The 15,372-nt window shown below is 40.6% G+C and overlaps 1 protein-coding gene across 2 annotated transcripts in view; it reads left to right on the top strand.

The window, feature by feature from the left end:
• PIEZO2 (piezo type mechanosensitive ion channel component 2) overlaps positions 1–15,372 on the top strand; it is a 272,873-nt gene that overhangs the window by 134,833 nt on the left and 122,668 nt on the right. For both annotated transcript variants that reach the window (XM_060310455.1, XM_060310454.1), the window contains exons 5-6: positions 2,813–3,023; positions 4,277–4,490. In XM_060310455.1, the coding sequence (XP_060166438.1) occupies positions 2,813–3,023; positions 4,277–4,490 (425 nt within the window). The remainder of the gene's footprint in view (positions 1–2,812; positions 3,024–4,276; positions 4,491–15,372) is intronic.

Raw genomic sequence — 15,372 nt, 5'->3', positions numbered from 1 at the left:
CATAGGGGTATCTGCTGACAACGAGGAGAAGGGGGAGGAGGGAGTGGGTCTGGGGACACACCATGGAGGCTCAGCCAGCCCTTGCCACTGCCTGGAAGGCTCTGGCCTAGAATTTTCACATGGCTGGTGACTCTGTGACATTCAGATCTCAGCTGAAATGTCACCTCCTCAGAGAGGCTCTCCCAGACCTCAGAATCTAAAATAGCTGCCCTGACACTCGCAATCACATCACCCTATTTTAATTCTCAGAATAGCATTTATTGCTGTGAGATATTTAGCTGTTAATTTTTTTACTTGTTTACATGTGTGGGGCTCTGTCTCTTACTAGAGACACTGGTACATACTGAGCTCTGAACAGATAGAAAACTCTTAATGCATAAGCCTGAAACATTCTTTCTCCTTCCAGAAAAAGTACAAATGTGCTGTGATGGAATACAGTAGAATGCAAAACCCATTTTGGGTATGTGAACTTGAATTGCCTGGGATTAAATCCCTGTGTGTGTATGTGTGTGTCTGTGTTGTGTGTAGGTATGTGTGTGTTTCTGTATATGTATTGTGTGTTGTGTGTGTATTGTGTATGTGTGTGTCTCTGTGTATTGTGTGTGTACATATGTGTGTTGCGTGTGTGTCTCTGTGTGTATCTCTGTGTGTCTTTGTATATGTATGTGTGTGTTGTGTGTGTATTGTGTCTCTGTATATATGTGTGTCTCTGTGTATGTGTGTGTTGTGTGTGTGGATCGTGTATGTGTGTGTGTGTGTGGACGTATGTGTGTTGTGTGTGTGTGTATGTAGGGGAGGGGATGCATCCTGTAGCCTTGGCTTCATCAACAGCCAATGTAAGTCCCGAGTGGTCTGTACCCACCTGGGCAAACAGCACGTACTGAGCTGTGTACCCGTCTCCTGTGCCTGGCTTCCTGCAGTGAGCTGGTGCACAGATGGAGCTTCAGACACCAGCAGTGAATATTATGTAATATCTGAATTAAGTGTATCAAGAAAGTATATATATATATACCTGAAAAAACCAAAAACACTAATTCGAAAAGATACATGCACCCCAGTGTTCATAGCAGCATTATTTACAATAGCCAAGGTATGGAAGCAACCTAAATGCCCATTGACATAAAGAAGATGTGGATAAAGAAGATGTGGTGTATATATATGCAATGGAATACTACGCAGCCATCAAAAAGAATGAAATAATGCCGTTTGTAGCACCATGGATGGACTTGAAGGGCATTATGCTAGGTGAAATAAGTTAGACAGAGAAAGATAAGTACTGTGTGTTATCATCTATATGTGGAATCTAAAAACTATGACAAACTAGTGAATAAATCGAAAAGAAGCAGACCACACACGTATAGAGAACAAGCTAGTGGTTACCAGTGGGAAGAGGGAAGGGGGGAGGGGCAATATAAGGGTGGGGGAAAAGGCTTGCTATGGAATTATATGAAACCATGTGCGTGAAACTTTTGAAAGTTGTAAAGCACTATAGAATTTGAAGAATCTTTCATTCAATAAAAAAATTTTAAAAAGAAAGAACCTTTAAAATGGGGAAATGGAGCAGCCAGGCTCTACTTCCTAAGCCTCGGCTCCATGTCTGATCTGGGCTTAAGGATCCTTCTGGCTCTGCAGACAGCTGTGGTCTTTTCAGGGTGAAGCCTGTCAGCCTGGGGTGAATGCAAGCAAAGTTTCATGCGTCTAAAACCGGCTCCTTTTGTCTTAAGGTGATGGTTTATATTTATAATTCCTTTAAAAAAATCTAATCCTTCCAGGATAAGATTGTAATTAGCCAAAACATTCTTATGTGTTCTTTAAAAACAAACAAAAAGACCCCACAGGATACCCAGTTTAAAATAATCCATGGGGAGGGGGAAGGGTAAGCTGGGAGAAAGTGAGAGAGTGGCATGGACATATATACACTACCAAACGTAAAACAGATAGCTAGTGGGCAGCAGCCGCATAGCACAGGGAGATCAGCTCGGTGCTTCGTGACCACCTAGAGGGGTGGGATAGGGAGGGTGGGAGGGAGCCGCAAGAGGGAGGGGATATGGGGATATATGTACACATATAGCTGATTCACTTTGTTGTACAGCAGAAACTAACACACCATTGTAAAGCAATTATACTCCAATAAAGATGTTTAAAAAATAAAATAAAATAATCCATGGAAGTATGTGTATGTGCTGTACATGTGTTTCCTTCCTGAATCTCTAGTGATGGTCCTGAGGTCCTGAATGGCCTGGGATTGGACTGGTGCACGATTCTCTAAAAGGATAAGATAGGAAGCGACTGTTTATTTAGCCAAGTAGCTGGGACCACTCATCCTCCCACGGGCAGGAAATCCTAAAATAGTGAACAAAAATAAACTCCAGAAAGAAAAGGGATTTCCTAAGCGCTGATTTGGCCCATCCTTTCCGTTTAAGCCATGGACACATTCATCAAACTTCCCATCACCTTGGTGGCAAGCTCGGTAAATTTGAGGAACCATAAGCAGCTAACTTTATGAATGGACAGTTTCTTCTTCTGCCTGTAAAAAATGAGCTCATGTAGGTAAGATGAAACGCCGTTAGGGACCCTATGATTAGCGATGATTCCTGTTTACTTTTTCAGGAAAGATCAAAGTTCCTTGGGCTTTACAGAGGGACAACTGGAGACCTGGGGGTGCTTAACGTGGTTGAGTGGTTGTCTGCAATTTTTCCTGATCTGTGAAATTCACCTCATCGACTAGCCCGTATATTGCAAACCATATAATCTGTTGGGTGGATAGACAAGAGTTCTGGACTGCAGTGTTTTCTGTTTTTCATTTATTTAGGCTGGAGGAGGAAAAATAGACCCAGAAGAGGCACTGATCTATGAAGAGGATTTAGAGGAAAGAGATGGTGTTGAAGGCGATTTGGAAGAAAGCACGAAATTAAAACTGTTCCGCAGGCTGGCCTCTGTGGCTTCCAAGCTTAAGGAGTTCATTGGCAACATGATAACCACCGCGGGGAAGGTGGTTGTGACGATTTTACTGGGTTCATCAGGTGAGGGTCTCCGACTCCTGGTGGAGCACAAGGAGGGAGCTGGCGAGTAATGAAAGGAAGGGTTGAAGAGAAAACAAAGAAGGAAGCAGTTCTGTTCCGTGGCACCAGAATCATAGCTGTAGCTTTTGTAAAATTGGCCACATGTACAAACACGCACATGTAGCTTTTCCTGTTCAGATCTAGGTTTGATGTTTTTCGATGGTTGCTGTTAACCTCCGTAAAGCAGTCTTCTTCCATAGCTGTTAGGTGACATCATTTTCTATGTGACGATCCGGACAACTGCTGTCCTCCGTCAGAGCCTGTGAATGGTGATCTGGGACAAGGGACAGTTTTCGTGGTCCCGTCCAGAGCTGCACATGTGCTCTCTGAAAGCTTTTCTGTTTACATGGAGTCACTAGCAATCTTAATGTAACTCTCCAGGATAGACTATTTTTCTTCCAGAGTTAGATTGTAATCTTCCAGCACAGACGCTCACTTCCTCTCGCTGTTGGCTGCGGGCTGCTTGTTCCATAAAAACGTTATCTCCATCTTCGCCCCCTTCCCCGTTGCCCCAGAGGTACTGTGAACTTTATTCCATCCTGCTTCGGTGAAATTTCACGAGATGAAACAATTTAACTGTTTTTCCATAGGAAAGTTAAAAAATGGAAAAGTGAATAGTATTTCTCGAGAAATGTAACTCAGGATTTTGATGGGAAGCCATTGCTCCCCCCAGAGTTTTTAAATACCTGTAAAGGAATTACCTCGTTTTACATTTCCCCGTTTAGTGGTAGTGCAAATCAGATTTCATCAGGCAGGGCAAAGGTTTCGTGAGACTTTAGCTGCCACAGAATGTAGTATTATGAATCCTAGTTAACAAACAAACAAAAGCAAATCATTATTTTAAAAAATGTATTGGGGAAAGTTAGAGTGCACATACAGTATTCCTGAAGAATTGGGGGAGAGTAGATAGATGGACACAGGCAAGTAAATAAGCTAAATTCTACTGGTATGAAAAGTGGATGTTTGCGGGGCCCAAACGCCACAGGTAGGGTTTCTTCATCATCTGGTATTTCCCCATATTTACAAATTTCACTTTACATGTGACTTTTTTCATGTTAAGAATAGCATTAATTCTGATTTTTCAATAAAGTGTGATGAATTGTACTAAAAGCATAGGAAGGAAGTTCACTTCATCTCCAGTAGTGACGTTTCCTGCGAGGCGCACGGTTTCTGCGTCTACGCGGTGTCTCACTCTAGCGTTTCTCCCTCCTCAGGAATGATGCTGCCCTCTCTGACCTCGTCCGTGTACTTCTTTGTGTTTTTGGGTCTGTGCACCTGGTGGTCCTGGTGCCGAACCTTCGACCCCTTGCTGTTCAGCTGTCTCTGTGTCCTGCTGGCTATCTTCACTGCGGGACACTTGATTGGACTGTATTTGTACCAGTTCCAGTTCTTCCAAGAAGCAGTCCCTCCCAACGACTACTATGCCAGGTAAGAGGAATCAACTGCTAGACATTTCACAGTTCAGTAAGCTAATCCGCGAGCCCTCGGGAGGGCCCCCTTATGACCCTGCCGGGCACTGTGCATCTGCTGGGGCTCTCCTGGATGCCCATTGACGTGTCAAGCCAGGTTTGGCAGGGATGGGGAAGCTGGCTCTGCCTTGAATGTATTGGCTGACACTGTCTAGAGTGAGGAGGTGTCGCTTCAGATGGAGGTGCTTCTGGGACGCGGCGGGCAGGGGAAGCTGCTCATTGTAGCGAAGGACAGACAGATGGTCTCAGCCATGGAAAGAGACCCAGGAAGAACATTTTACAGCAAAGGATAATAAGGACATGTCAGAGCATCAGCTGTAAGGAGCTCTCAAGGGCAAACAGAGGACAAACTGAGCATCATTTATCAGCATCGTTAATCAAAAACAAATGATTATAAAAATGTAAAAGTAAAAATGCATGAGTCCATGATGTGTGTGTGTATATGAGAGAGAGAGACAGGGAGACAGAGAGAAATATCTAATTTGCTTCAGTTGTCAGTGATTACTGTCCCAAATTCTTACTACGAAATGGGAATTAAAGGTAAAGAACCCAGCATTTACTTCGACTTTTTAGAAGGAACTCCAGGCCATTCTCAGTTAATGAGGGAAAACTCTTCTTTACAGGATGACACCAGCTAATGAATGGGAAAGGAATACTAGAATTAGAAAATTACCATTTATCAATCAATTTTTAATGAAATACTTAGATCTATTCACAAACTGAAACCACGACTTAAAGAGGTTGCTGGGATGAAGGCTGTTTGCAACAACGACGGAGTATAACCTCACTGATTATTATTTGCTAATTACAAAGGGAAAAGACCTTTGCAATGGTGGTCAACACCTTAACCAATTGATCCAAACTAACATTACCAAGGTGGGATCCCTTGACATTTCAGACTTCTAGGCTTGATGCATTGTGGGGAATATGGCATCATATTGTTAAACCTTTAGACCTAACTTTCGCTTTACAGGAAATATAAAGGATAGAAATATGATTTAAATGACTCCACAGGGAGAAAAGGGAACCCTCATACACTGTTGGTGGGAATGTAAATTGATACAGCCACTATGGAGAACATATGGAGGTTCCTTAAAAAACTAAAAATAGAACTACCATACGACCCAGCAATCCCACTACTGCGCATATACCCTGAGAAAACCATGATTCAAAAAGAGTCATGTACCACAATGTTCATTGCAGCTCTGTTTACAATAGCCCGGAGATGGAAACAACCTAAGTGCCCATCATCGGATGAATGGATAAAGAAGATGTGGCACATATATACAATGGAATATTACTCAGCCATAAAAGGAAACGAAATTGAGTTATTTGTAGTGAGGTGGATGGACCTAGAGTCTGTCATACAGAGTGAAGTAAGTCAGAAAGAGAAACAAATACTGTATGCTAACACATATATATGGAATCTAAAAAAAAAAAAAAAGGTCATAAAGAACTTAGGGGCAAGACCGGAATAAAGATGCAGACCTACTAGAGAATAGACTTGAGGACATGGGGAGGGGGAAGGGTAAGCTGGGACAAAGTGAGAGAGTGGTAGTGTATATATGGACATACCTACACTACCAAATGTAAAATAGCTAGTGGGAAGCAGTCACATAGCACAGGGAGATCAGCTCGGTGCTTTGTGACCACCTAGGGGGGTGGAATAGGGAGGGTGGGAGGGAGACGCAAGAGGGAAGAGATATGGGGATATATGCATATGTATAGCTGATTCACTTTGTTAAACAGCAGAAACTAACACACCATTGTAAAGCAATTATACTCCAATAAAAACATTAATAAATAAATTAATGACTCCACAGGAAAGCGATCATCAAAGTCCAGAATGTACAATCTGTAAGGGAAACGATCTGGTCTCTTCAAAAATCAGTATCCTGAAAAAGAAATGTATGTGGAGGGAGTTGGGCAGGGACTGTTCTAGTTTAAAGAAGTGAGGAAACCTCACAGACAGATGGGAAGCCTGACCCTGGATTACACCCTTGTTCAACGACAAATCTCTATGAGGCATTCTGAGGTTAAAAGGGGAAATTTCAATAGTCACTGGTTATTAGCTGACAGTATAGAATTCCTGTTAACTCTTAGGTGTGTGATTGTATGTGGATATCCAAGAAAATGTTGTTAATTTAGACATACATGGTGAATTCTTTAGGGATGTCTGCGACTTCCTACTGGTTTAGCAACCATTGTGGGAGAGACCCGCAGACCCACAGAGGGAGATAGAAAGAGAATGAGAGAAAAATAAATAAAATGATCTAAACTAGGTGGTTGGCATGGGGTTATCCATTGTCCTATTTTAACTTTGATTTTTCTGTGGAAAAGTCCAGAATGGAAAGTTCCAGAAAAAAAGAAAAGGGAACGGAAGTGGCAGGAGAGAATTGTGGGTTTGGTGAGAACAGTGTGAGGATTCTCTCCATGCGCCCAGCGAGGTGGTGCAGGTGCTTTTCGTCTTCTTGTTGAAGTGAGATACCTGCATTTTAAAGGAACATGAATAATGTTATCACGCGGACAATAGAGATTTCATCCTTCTTCCAGGAGATCCTAAGATGGTTTTCATGTGACAGTAAATGTGAAGAAGCGGGGAGTGTGTGCGCGTGTGTGTGTGTGACCCACTCTCCTTACTCACAGTACTTACAAGCTAGTTTGTGGCTATCTCTGTACAATGCTAAAAAAAAAGTGAGTCAAGTCCTAAAACCACTTATAGTCAGATAAAAAAGATATACCCAACACACACACACACACAGACACACACACACACACAGAGTCTACCTAATTCTAAATCCAGTTTGCTTAACCTGGAGGTGTAACAAGCATAATTCCATCTAAAAAGAGAAGAATGTTGCATAGACACAGAACACGGAGGAGACAAGACAATAACCTAGGTGCTTATTGATGGACTGATGGATAAAGAAAGCTTGGTATAAACATATAAGGAATATTACTCGGCCATAAAAAAGAAGGAAGTCCTGCCATTTGCAACAATGTGGGTGGACCTGGAGGGCATTATGCTGAGTGAAATAAGTCAGACAGAGAAAGACAAATACTGTATGATCTCACCCTATATGTGGAATCTAAACAAAAGTCAAACTTATAGAAACAGAGAGTGGAGTGGTGGTTGCCAGGGGCTGGGGGGTGAGGGAAATAGGGAGGGGTGGGTAAAAGGTACAAACTTTCAGGTATAAGATTAGTAAATTCTGAGGATCTGTGAACAGCAGGTTAATCACACTGTATTGTAATAACATTGTATTGAAATTTGCTAGGAGAGTAGATCTTAAGCATTCTTACCAAGAAAAAAAAAAAGAAAGGAAAAGAAAAAGAGTAACTATGTGAGGTGATTGATTGTTAGTTAACTTGACTGAGGTACTACATTTCACAATGTATACTTATATCAAATCATCGTGCTGTCCACTTTAAATATATTACAACTTCACATGTCAGTTGTACCTCAATAAAGCTGGGGGGAAACTGCGAAGCTCTTTTTGTGGTACAGATTTACACAATATTTATTTTAGGCAAGAGTGAATAGATGCGAAATTTCAGTACAGACATTAGTTCTAGATTAAATGAATATTTCAGTTTCTTCTAGACATTTGATTTTTGGTTTATTGAACACGTGTAGAAAAAAGTTTTGTACTTTTGGAAGGGCTGACTTTTAGGGGTGGTTTAATTGGAAACGTAAATATCTTCTGTGGGGCCTTAGTCTCCCCATACCCCCCAATTTAAGACTCTTTTCTGCTATCTAGAGACTGATGATAGGAAGTACAAAGGATATTCAGAACCACTTTGAAAACACTTTTTCTGTACAGGATCAGTTAGTACTGTAAATATTTTTGACTTTGCAGGCCTACGGTCTCTGCCGTAATTCTTCCAAGAAGCTGTTTTATTGCAAAAGCAGCTCTGGATGAGATTTTAAAGAACGTGTGTGGCTGGGTTCCAGCAAAACTTCGTGGACACCGAACTTTGGATTTCAAACTATTTTCACATTTCATGAAATATTATTTTTCTTTTGATTTTTCCCAACCACTTAAAAATGTAAAAACCATTATTAGCTCACAAGTCCTGTCCAAACAGGTGGTGAACCAGACTTCCCAACATATGGTGTGGATAATAGCAGTCCTGATAGTTTAACAACTTACCATATTTATTTGTATTTAGATTGTCTCAAAATTATGACTGTAAGTTATAAACATTTTGAAGATAATTACCTTGAAAAAGTTTAAAAGCTTCATTGCTATAATCTCATAGAGTCATTAGAAGTTGGGTTGCTTATCAGAGTATAGATAGTTTGAGCTAAACAATGCAATATACACACATTTATATATATATGTATATACGTGTATGTGCATGTATATATATATATATATCACATATACGTATATACACTGCCTTATTGTAGAGTCTTCCCCCCATTTACTTGGTGACAATAGGACATTGCCTTTTAGCCCTTGAAAGCTTGAAAATTTACATATTTTAAACAATAGCTTTTTCTTAAGGCATAATTTCAATGCATTGCTTTCCACCAATGAATTCTGAGTTGGAAGAAAACAAACTGGAAACAAGCAGGAAAAAAAAGTCATCTTGCATAGGTGTTTGTCCCAAATTTCATAACCACAGAGACTCCAGCTCGTGTGTCCAGGTTCGGATGTGGCTCTCCTCAAAACAATCCAGGTTGTTTTTATCTTCTTGTAAGCTTTCAAATAGGCTTTTTGATGAGAACTATCTTTATTTTTAGAAATATTGAATTGATTTATCGTTAGTATAATACATGCTTGTTGGTGATTATTTGGAAAAATATAAAGAATCAGGAAAAGCACTTGAAAAAAATATAATCCTGACTCCCCAAAATACTGTTCATTTTTGGTCTGTATTCTTGCAGCATTTTTCCTATGCATATATGTGTTTTTTAAAAACAAACTTTGAATCGTGATGCACATGCTGTTTTATAACTTGCTTTATGCAAGTTCTGTATCTTCCCATGTTATGAAATGTTCTTCTAGAGTGTGATTTTCATAGCCTGCAAAGTGTTTGATTGTGTTTGATTGTGTAGCTATCTTATAGTGTAGTCAGTCCCTAATTTCTGACCAGGGAGATTAGGATTACTCATTTTTGCCCTCTTGAGTGACGTTGTAATGAGCACCCAGGTTACTTGTAAATTTAGGTAAAACTCATGATGACCAAGAAGCAAACCCACGGTCCTCAGTTGTAAAGGAGCCTCCACGGGGCTGGTTAATGCTCTGCCCTGCGGGAGGGTCTGGAGGTTTCCCTGGTCCTGGGCCCACACGATGCTACTCCACTGGTCTGTACGCAGGTGTTGTGACCTCAAATCCCGCACCTGCGTGGGGCACACCTCTGTGGGCTCGTGTTTTTCTAGAGTGATGTCTTCTTTCAGCCCAAGGGCCCCAAGAGATCATATGCTTCCTTCCAACTGCACCCGCACCTGGGGGGAGTTTCTCCATCATTCTAGCCAGGGAAGCACGTGGAGAAGGTGGGCAGGGACCAGCAATGGACGGGGTGAACTGGAGACTCGGGAGGACGTGGAGGAGGGGCAGGGAGGAGGGCTGCCTGGGGAGGAGAGTTAGTGATTCCCTCCCGTTTGTGCACAGACCTGGCGTGACCATATTTACCAAAACAAAATTCAGGGCTCTTTTTTGACAGTTATGAGCGTACCTATGGGAAGGTAAGGTGGAGTGAGAGTAGGATTCTGAAATGCTGGAGCGTATGGTTTTATATGGTTATAACCATAAAAAATGTAGTGCCCCTTCTTGTGAAGTTGATCCAGCAAAATAAAGCTTTAAAACGAATCCACATAACTTATATAAGACAGATAACATACCACTCAACACAGTTTGTTTAATGGAATGGAGCCCAATCCCAACTTACTCTGGCAGGTCTCCCTAAGAAAAATGGCAGACTAAACAAAACTTGGCTTAGCTAGTCCCAAGAGTGGCCCCTTCCAAAGGTTTTGTGTTTCCTGGGGAATTTCTGTAGACAGGAAACACCTTATATTTTGAAGGCAAGGAGGCAAGGATCAAGGTGTTGGGCTGGTGTTCAGAGTCCTCACCTGTGTTCCTCCTTGTGAGGTTGGCCAGACTGATGAAGCCACAAGTCCCAGCCAGCTTGTGTCCTGTGGGTTTTCTGCACCGAAAGTGCGGGAGGTGCGCTGGGTGGAGGACGGGACAAAGGCAGGTGGACCTGACTTGCTCTGAACGTGAGCAGAAATGCACTGAATGCTGTAAACAAATGTCTACTCATTGATGTCTTCACGAAAAGCCAGTTTTAACAGTTTGTCAGCTCACTGTTGACTGTTTCCTTGTGAAGATGACACCGCAAGCAATTCTGAGGTGAACTCATCTAAAAACAGCCCTGGACCACAGGCACAGGGTCTTTGTTTTCTCACCTTCAATTATCTGGACAGTACAGGTGAAAGTTCTGATGTGGGCCAGGGTGGAGGGCTTGACAGGAGAGTCAAACGTCTACTGTTTTCTTATCACGACATAGAGAATGACGTAGCCCGTACATTTACTTCTCACCCCGAGTCGTGAATGTTTGTGCGTGGTGGGCACTGAAATGGGTGTGTGACTGAATAACTCTAAGTCGTGTCTTATCACCCCTTACTGGCTTTCATTACAGCTCTGAACTTGCTCTACAACAGTCACAGGAGTCACGGGTTGGATTTCTTTGCTCAAATTCATTTTGTTGTTTTGCTGCTTTTTTCACCTTAAGTTGTGCAATTTGAAAATGAACGAGAATTGTGGGAAGGAATAGGGAAGATTCTCGGGTCATTCCCTATGGAGGCAGCATTTTCTATTAAATAAATACACAACGATTTGTCCTATGTTGCCCTTTCCATGTCCTATTTCAATAAATCACGATAAGAAAATGCATTATGTTTAGTGAAGGAAAACCCTATGTTTATTCCAGTGTTAAAACAATGTAAGAGAGAAAAAGCAAAGCCTCAGACTCCAGCATCACCGTTTAACTATTCTGTGACAAATGAGGAAAATGTGAAAAAACAAACATGACAAGTACAGTAGTATTTATTATATTTACCCTATTTTTATACTAGTCATAAAAATGTCAATAATATGTCAGGAGTCATAACAGCCCTGATGCTGTATGTCTCTGGCTTCTAGTTTGGAGAAGCCAGTGGGTCCTCTAGAAAGTGACACAAGGCAGTCAGCCCTTGGGTGACGTTGGCTGCAGTTGGCTTTGTAAGTGGCTGTCTAATCCAGGTTGTTTAAGCGTGTTTGCAGCCTCACCCAGGATGGCCACGGTGTTGCCTCTCATTAGAGCCATCTGAGCTTTGGTAACACAGACAGCACAGAAAGGTGAAACGGTTCTTAATGGAGGCCAGTTGGCAAGAACCTCATCTGAAAGCGGTCCAGTGTGGGGATAATTAATGTCAAGCGGGTCATCTTAATGATGAAGAATGTAAATGGACCCACTGGTTAACACTTTCTCTTTTTGTTACCGATGGCACCCCAGGTAATCAGTGGTTGTTTAATTTATCCAGTTGGTAGGTGATGTAACAGTAACCAAACTTTTGGTTTCCTTTTGGAAAGATTCTTATGATTAAGTGACAGGTGTTAGACCCAGTTCATTTGTGCTCATCTAAAAGGCAAAAAATAGGAGCCAAGAGACATAAATTGACTTTCCACAGATAAATGGAAAATCGGTAGAAAGTAAAAACTTGAACCCCTGAGTCCGTTTGGGCGATTCCCCACGACCTCGTGGTCACCTGGGGCCATAAGTGGGTGTGGTGTTGACCCAGGATCCCAGGGTGACACCTGGCATTGTGTACAAAGCAGCTACTGCCTCTCACCAGGCAGACGACCCTTGGCACTGGACGTCTGTCCAACCAGAACCTGAAACCTCCCAACCTGGCCTTCCAGAATTCCAGCCTTGACTACCTGTGTCTCACCTTTGCTGTTGAGGGCGTCTACCCAGACAGGAAGGGTCTATGTCTGGTTTTCAGGGAGGATCCACCCTGTCCTCTGTGGGACCTGGGTGCCCTGGCTGACCTGACAGGTCAGGCTCATTCTGGAGCCTTCATTTCTGCAGAGCAGCTCACCTGCACAGGTCACCATAGGTCAGGACCTTCTGCCCAAGTGCTGTCCCTGCTCTCAAGGATAAAGTGGGGTCCAGTGAACCTTGCCAAGTAAAAAAATGACTCATTTTACATTTAGTCTATCAAAATATGAAGAGGAATAGAGATTAGGCATAGTTGGCGGTTGTATTTTTTCTAAATTTGCTCCAAATGATTAGTACTAATGAGCATATTACAAATTATCTCTGGATGGTACATTTAGGTGCTTTCAACCTTAAAAATTAATAGCAAATTAAAGATGGTAGAATTTCTTGTGGGAAGAAGGACTATTCCTTCAAGTTAAGATAACAGCTGATGAAAAATTAAAGTGATCTTTTGAGAAAGGGCATTTTGGAACAAAACAATTATTTTGCTATCAAATGTTTATTGGAAAGTGTGATCATCTTGTTTATTAGAGCTAAGATTCTTATTCATGGTCTGGATTTTAATTCAATGCAGTAACACCTCATTAATTTTTTACACTGTAGATAAGCCAATTTGGCTGACTTGCAAAGTATTTTGAGGATAAATATACTGAATGATGTTACCTCGTAACCGCTTGGCTTTCTGAAGTTCAGAATGTTACTTATGCAGTAACTTCAGCTGTTGTTATCTTCATTTTAGTTCTAAGCAACTGACTCAAGGATAAGAGATTAGCTCTGGAAATGGGAACCAAGAGGCATTGATTTTTCTCTTCAGAGTTTCTTCTAAAGAAGCTTTTTTCTGAGAAAATTTGACAAAGGTTTTCATAAACTTGCTAGTTACTCATTTTTGGTGGAAGTAGTATAATTGTTTTTCTTAACAGCCTTCATGAGGTATAATTGATATGAAATAAACTGCATATATTTAAAGGATACAATTTGATCAGTTTTGACATAAACATACCTGTGAAACCATCACCACGATCAAGGTAATGAACACACCCGTCCATCCCAAGAGTTTCCTCATCACCCCCCCATTTTTTTAATATATGTTAACTTTAAAGATTATTTATTTATTAAAAAATAATTTTGGCCGCACCCCACGGCATGTGGGGCCTTAGTTCCCCGACCAGGGATTGAACCCGCACCCCCTGCATGGGAAGGTGGTGTCTTAACCACTGGACCACCAGGGAAGTCCCTTCTCATCCCCTTTTAATCTCTCCTGCCCTCAGCCTCCTCCCATCCCATCTCCAGGTAACCACTGATGGCTATCTCTAACTTGATTAGATTATATTTTCTAGGATTTTATATAAATGGAATCATATAGTATATACTTTTTAATGTTACTATTATTATTATTGTTATTGTTGATATTATTATTAGCCTGGGTTGGGGCGGGAGGCAGGTCTGATTTCTTTCCCCACGCCTAGTTGTTTTGGGATTTAGCCATGTTGCAGTGTAAGGGTTCATTTCTTTTTCATCCTCTCTTAGTATAGTCAATCTTCTTAAATTTCAGGCATTCTAATCGTTGTGTAGAGGCAATTCATTGCGGTTTTAATTTAATGCATTTCCCTAATGACTAGTGAGGCTGAGAATATTTTCATGAGCTGATTTTATGCTCATATATCTTTTTGATGAAGTGTCTGTTAAAATACTTTACCCATTTTTAAAAATCTTCTTTGTTTTCTTAACAATTGTGTTCTGAGAGTTGTTTAGAAAATCAGGATACAAATCATTTATCAGATATATATTTTTCCAAATATTTCCCCAGTCTATGGACTATCGTTCTCTTACTAGTGTCTTTGCAAGAGCTGAGTTTTTAGTTTTGATGAAGTGCACTTCATAGTCGTTCTTTTTTGAATCGCACTTCTGGTGTGGTAGTTAAGAAATATTTGCCAAGCCCAAATTCACAGAGGTTTCTTTTTTGTTTTCTTCTAGAAGTTTTAGTTTGTTTTGTCTTTGATGTCAAATAGTTCAGAATCATTTTTTGAAATGACTGTCCTTTCTTTTGCAGCTGTTAAAAATCAAGAGTCCATGTGCATGTGGTTGGGTTTATATATAGACTATTCTGTACCATTGATCTACTCATCTTTATGTCACTGTCTTGATTACCTGTAGCTTGATAATAAGTCTTGAACTTAAGTAATGTTAGTCTTTCTTTTTTTTACATTTGAAGTTGTTTAGGCTATTCTAAGCCCTTTATGTTTCCATATGAATTTTAAATCACTTTGTCAATGTCTACAGCAAAGCCTGCTGGGATTTTGTTTGGGATTGTATTGAATCTGTATGACGGTTTGGGTAGCATCAAGTCTTCTGATATATGAATATGGTATATCGCTCCATTTATTTAGATTTTCAAATTTCTCTCAGCAATACTTTTAAATTTTTAATCACAGGTATTGCACATCTATTGTCAGAGTTATCCCTTAAGTATTTAATAATTTTAATGCCTTTGTAAATGGTAGTTTTTATTTCTGATTTTTACACATAGTACATAAAAATACAATTAATTTTTGTATACTGATCTTGTATTCTGACACCATACCAAACACATGTATTGATTCTATAAGATCTTTTATAGATTCCATCATGTTTTCTACATAGATGGCCATGTCATCTATGAGTAAAAATAGTTTACCTTCATTCTTTTCTATTTGGATATCTTTTACTTCTTTTCCTTTTCTTATCACACTTGCTAAAACTCCAGTTCAGTGTTGAATTAATAAGGAAGAATGGTTATTCTGTCATGTTCTCCCCTATGGGGAAAAGCCTTTGGTTTTTCATCATTAAATATGATATTGGTTGTAGGTTTTTCA

The sequence above is a fragment of the Globicephala melas genome, chromosome 13 (assembly GCF_963455315.2).
Source record: "Globicephala melas chromosome 13, mGloMel1.2, whole genome shotgun sequence".
NCBI lineage: Eukaryota > Metazoa > Chordata > Mammalia > Artiodactyla > Delphinidae > Globicephala > Globicephala melas.
Note: the sequence above shows the minus strand (reverse complement) of the source record. Positions and strands in the feature narration are given on the sequence as shown.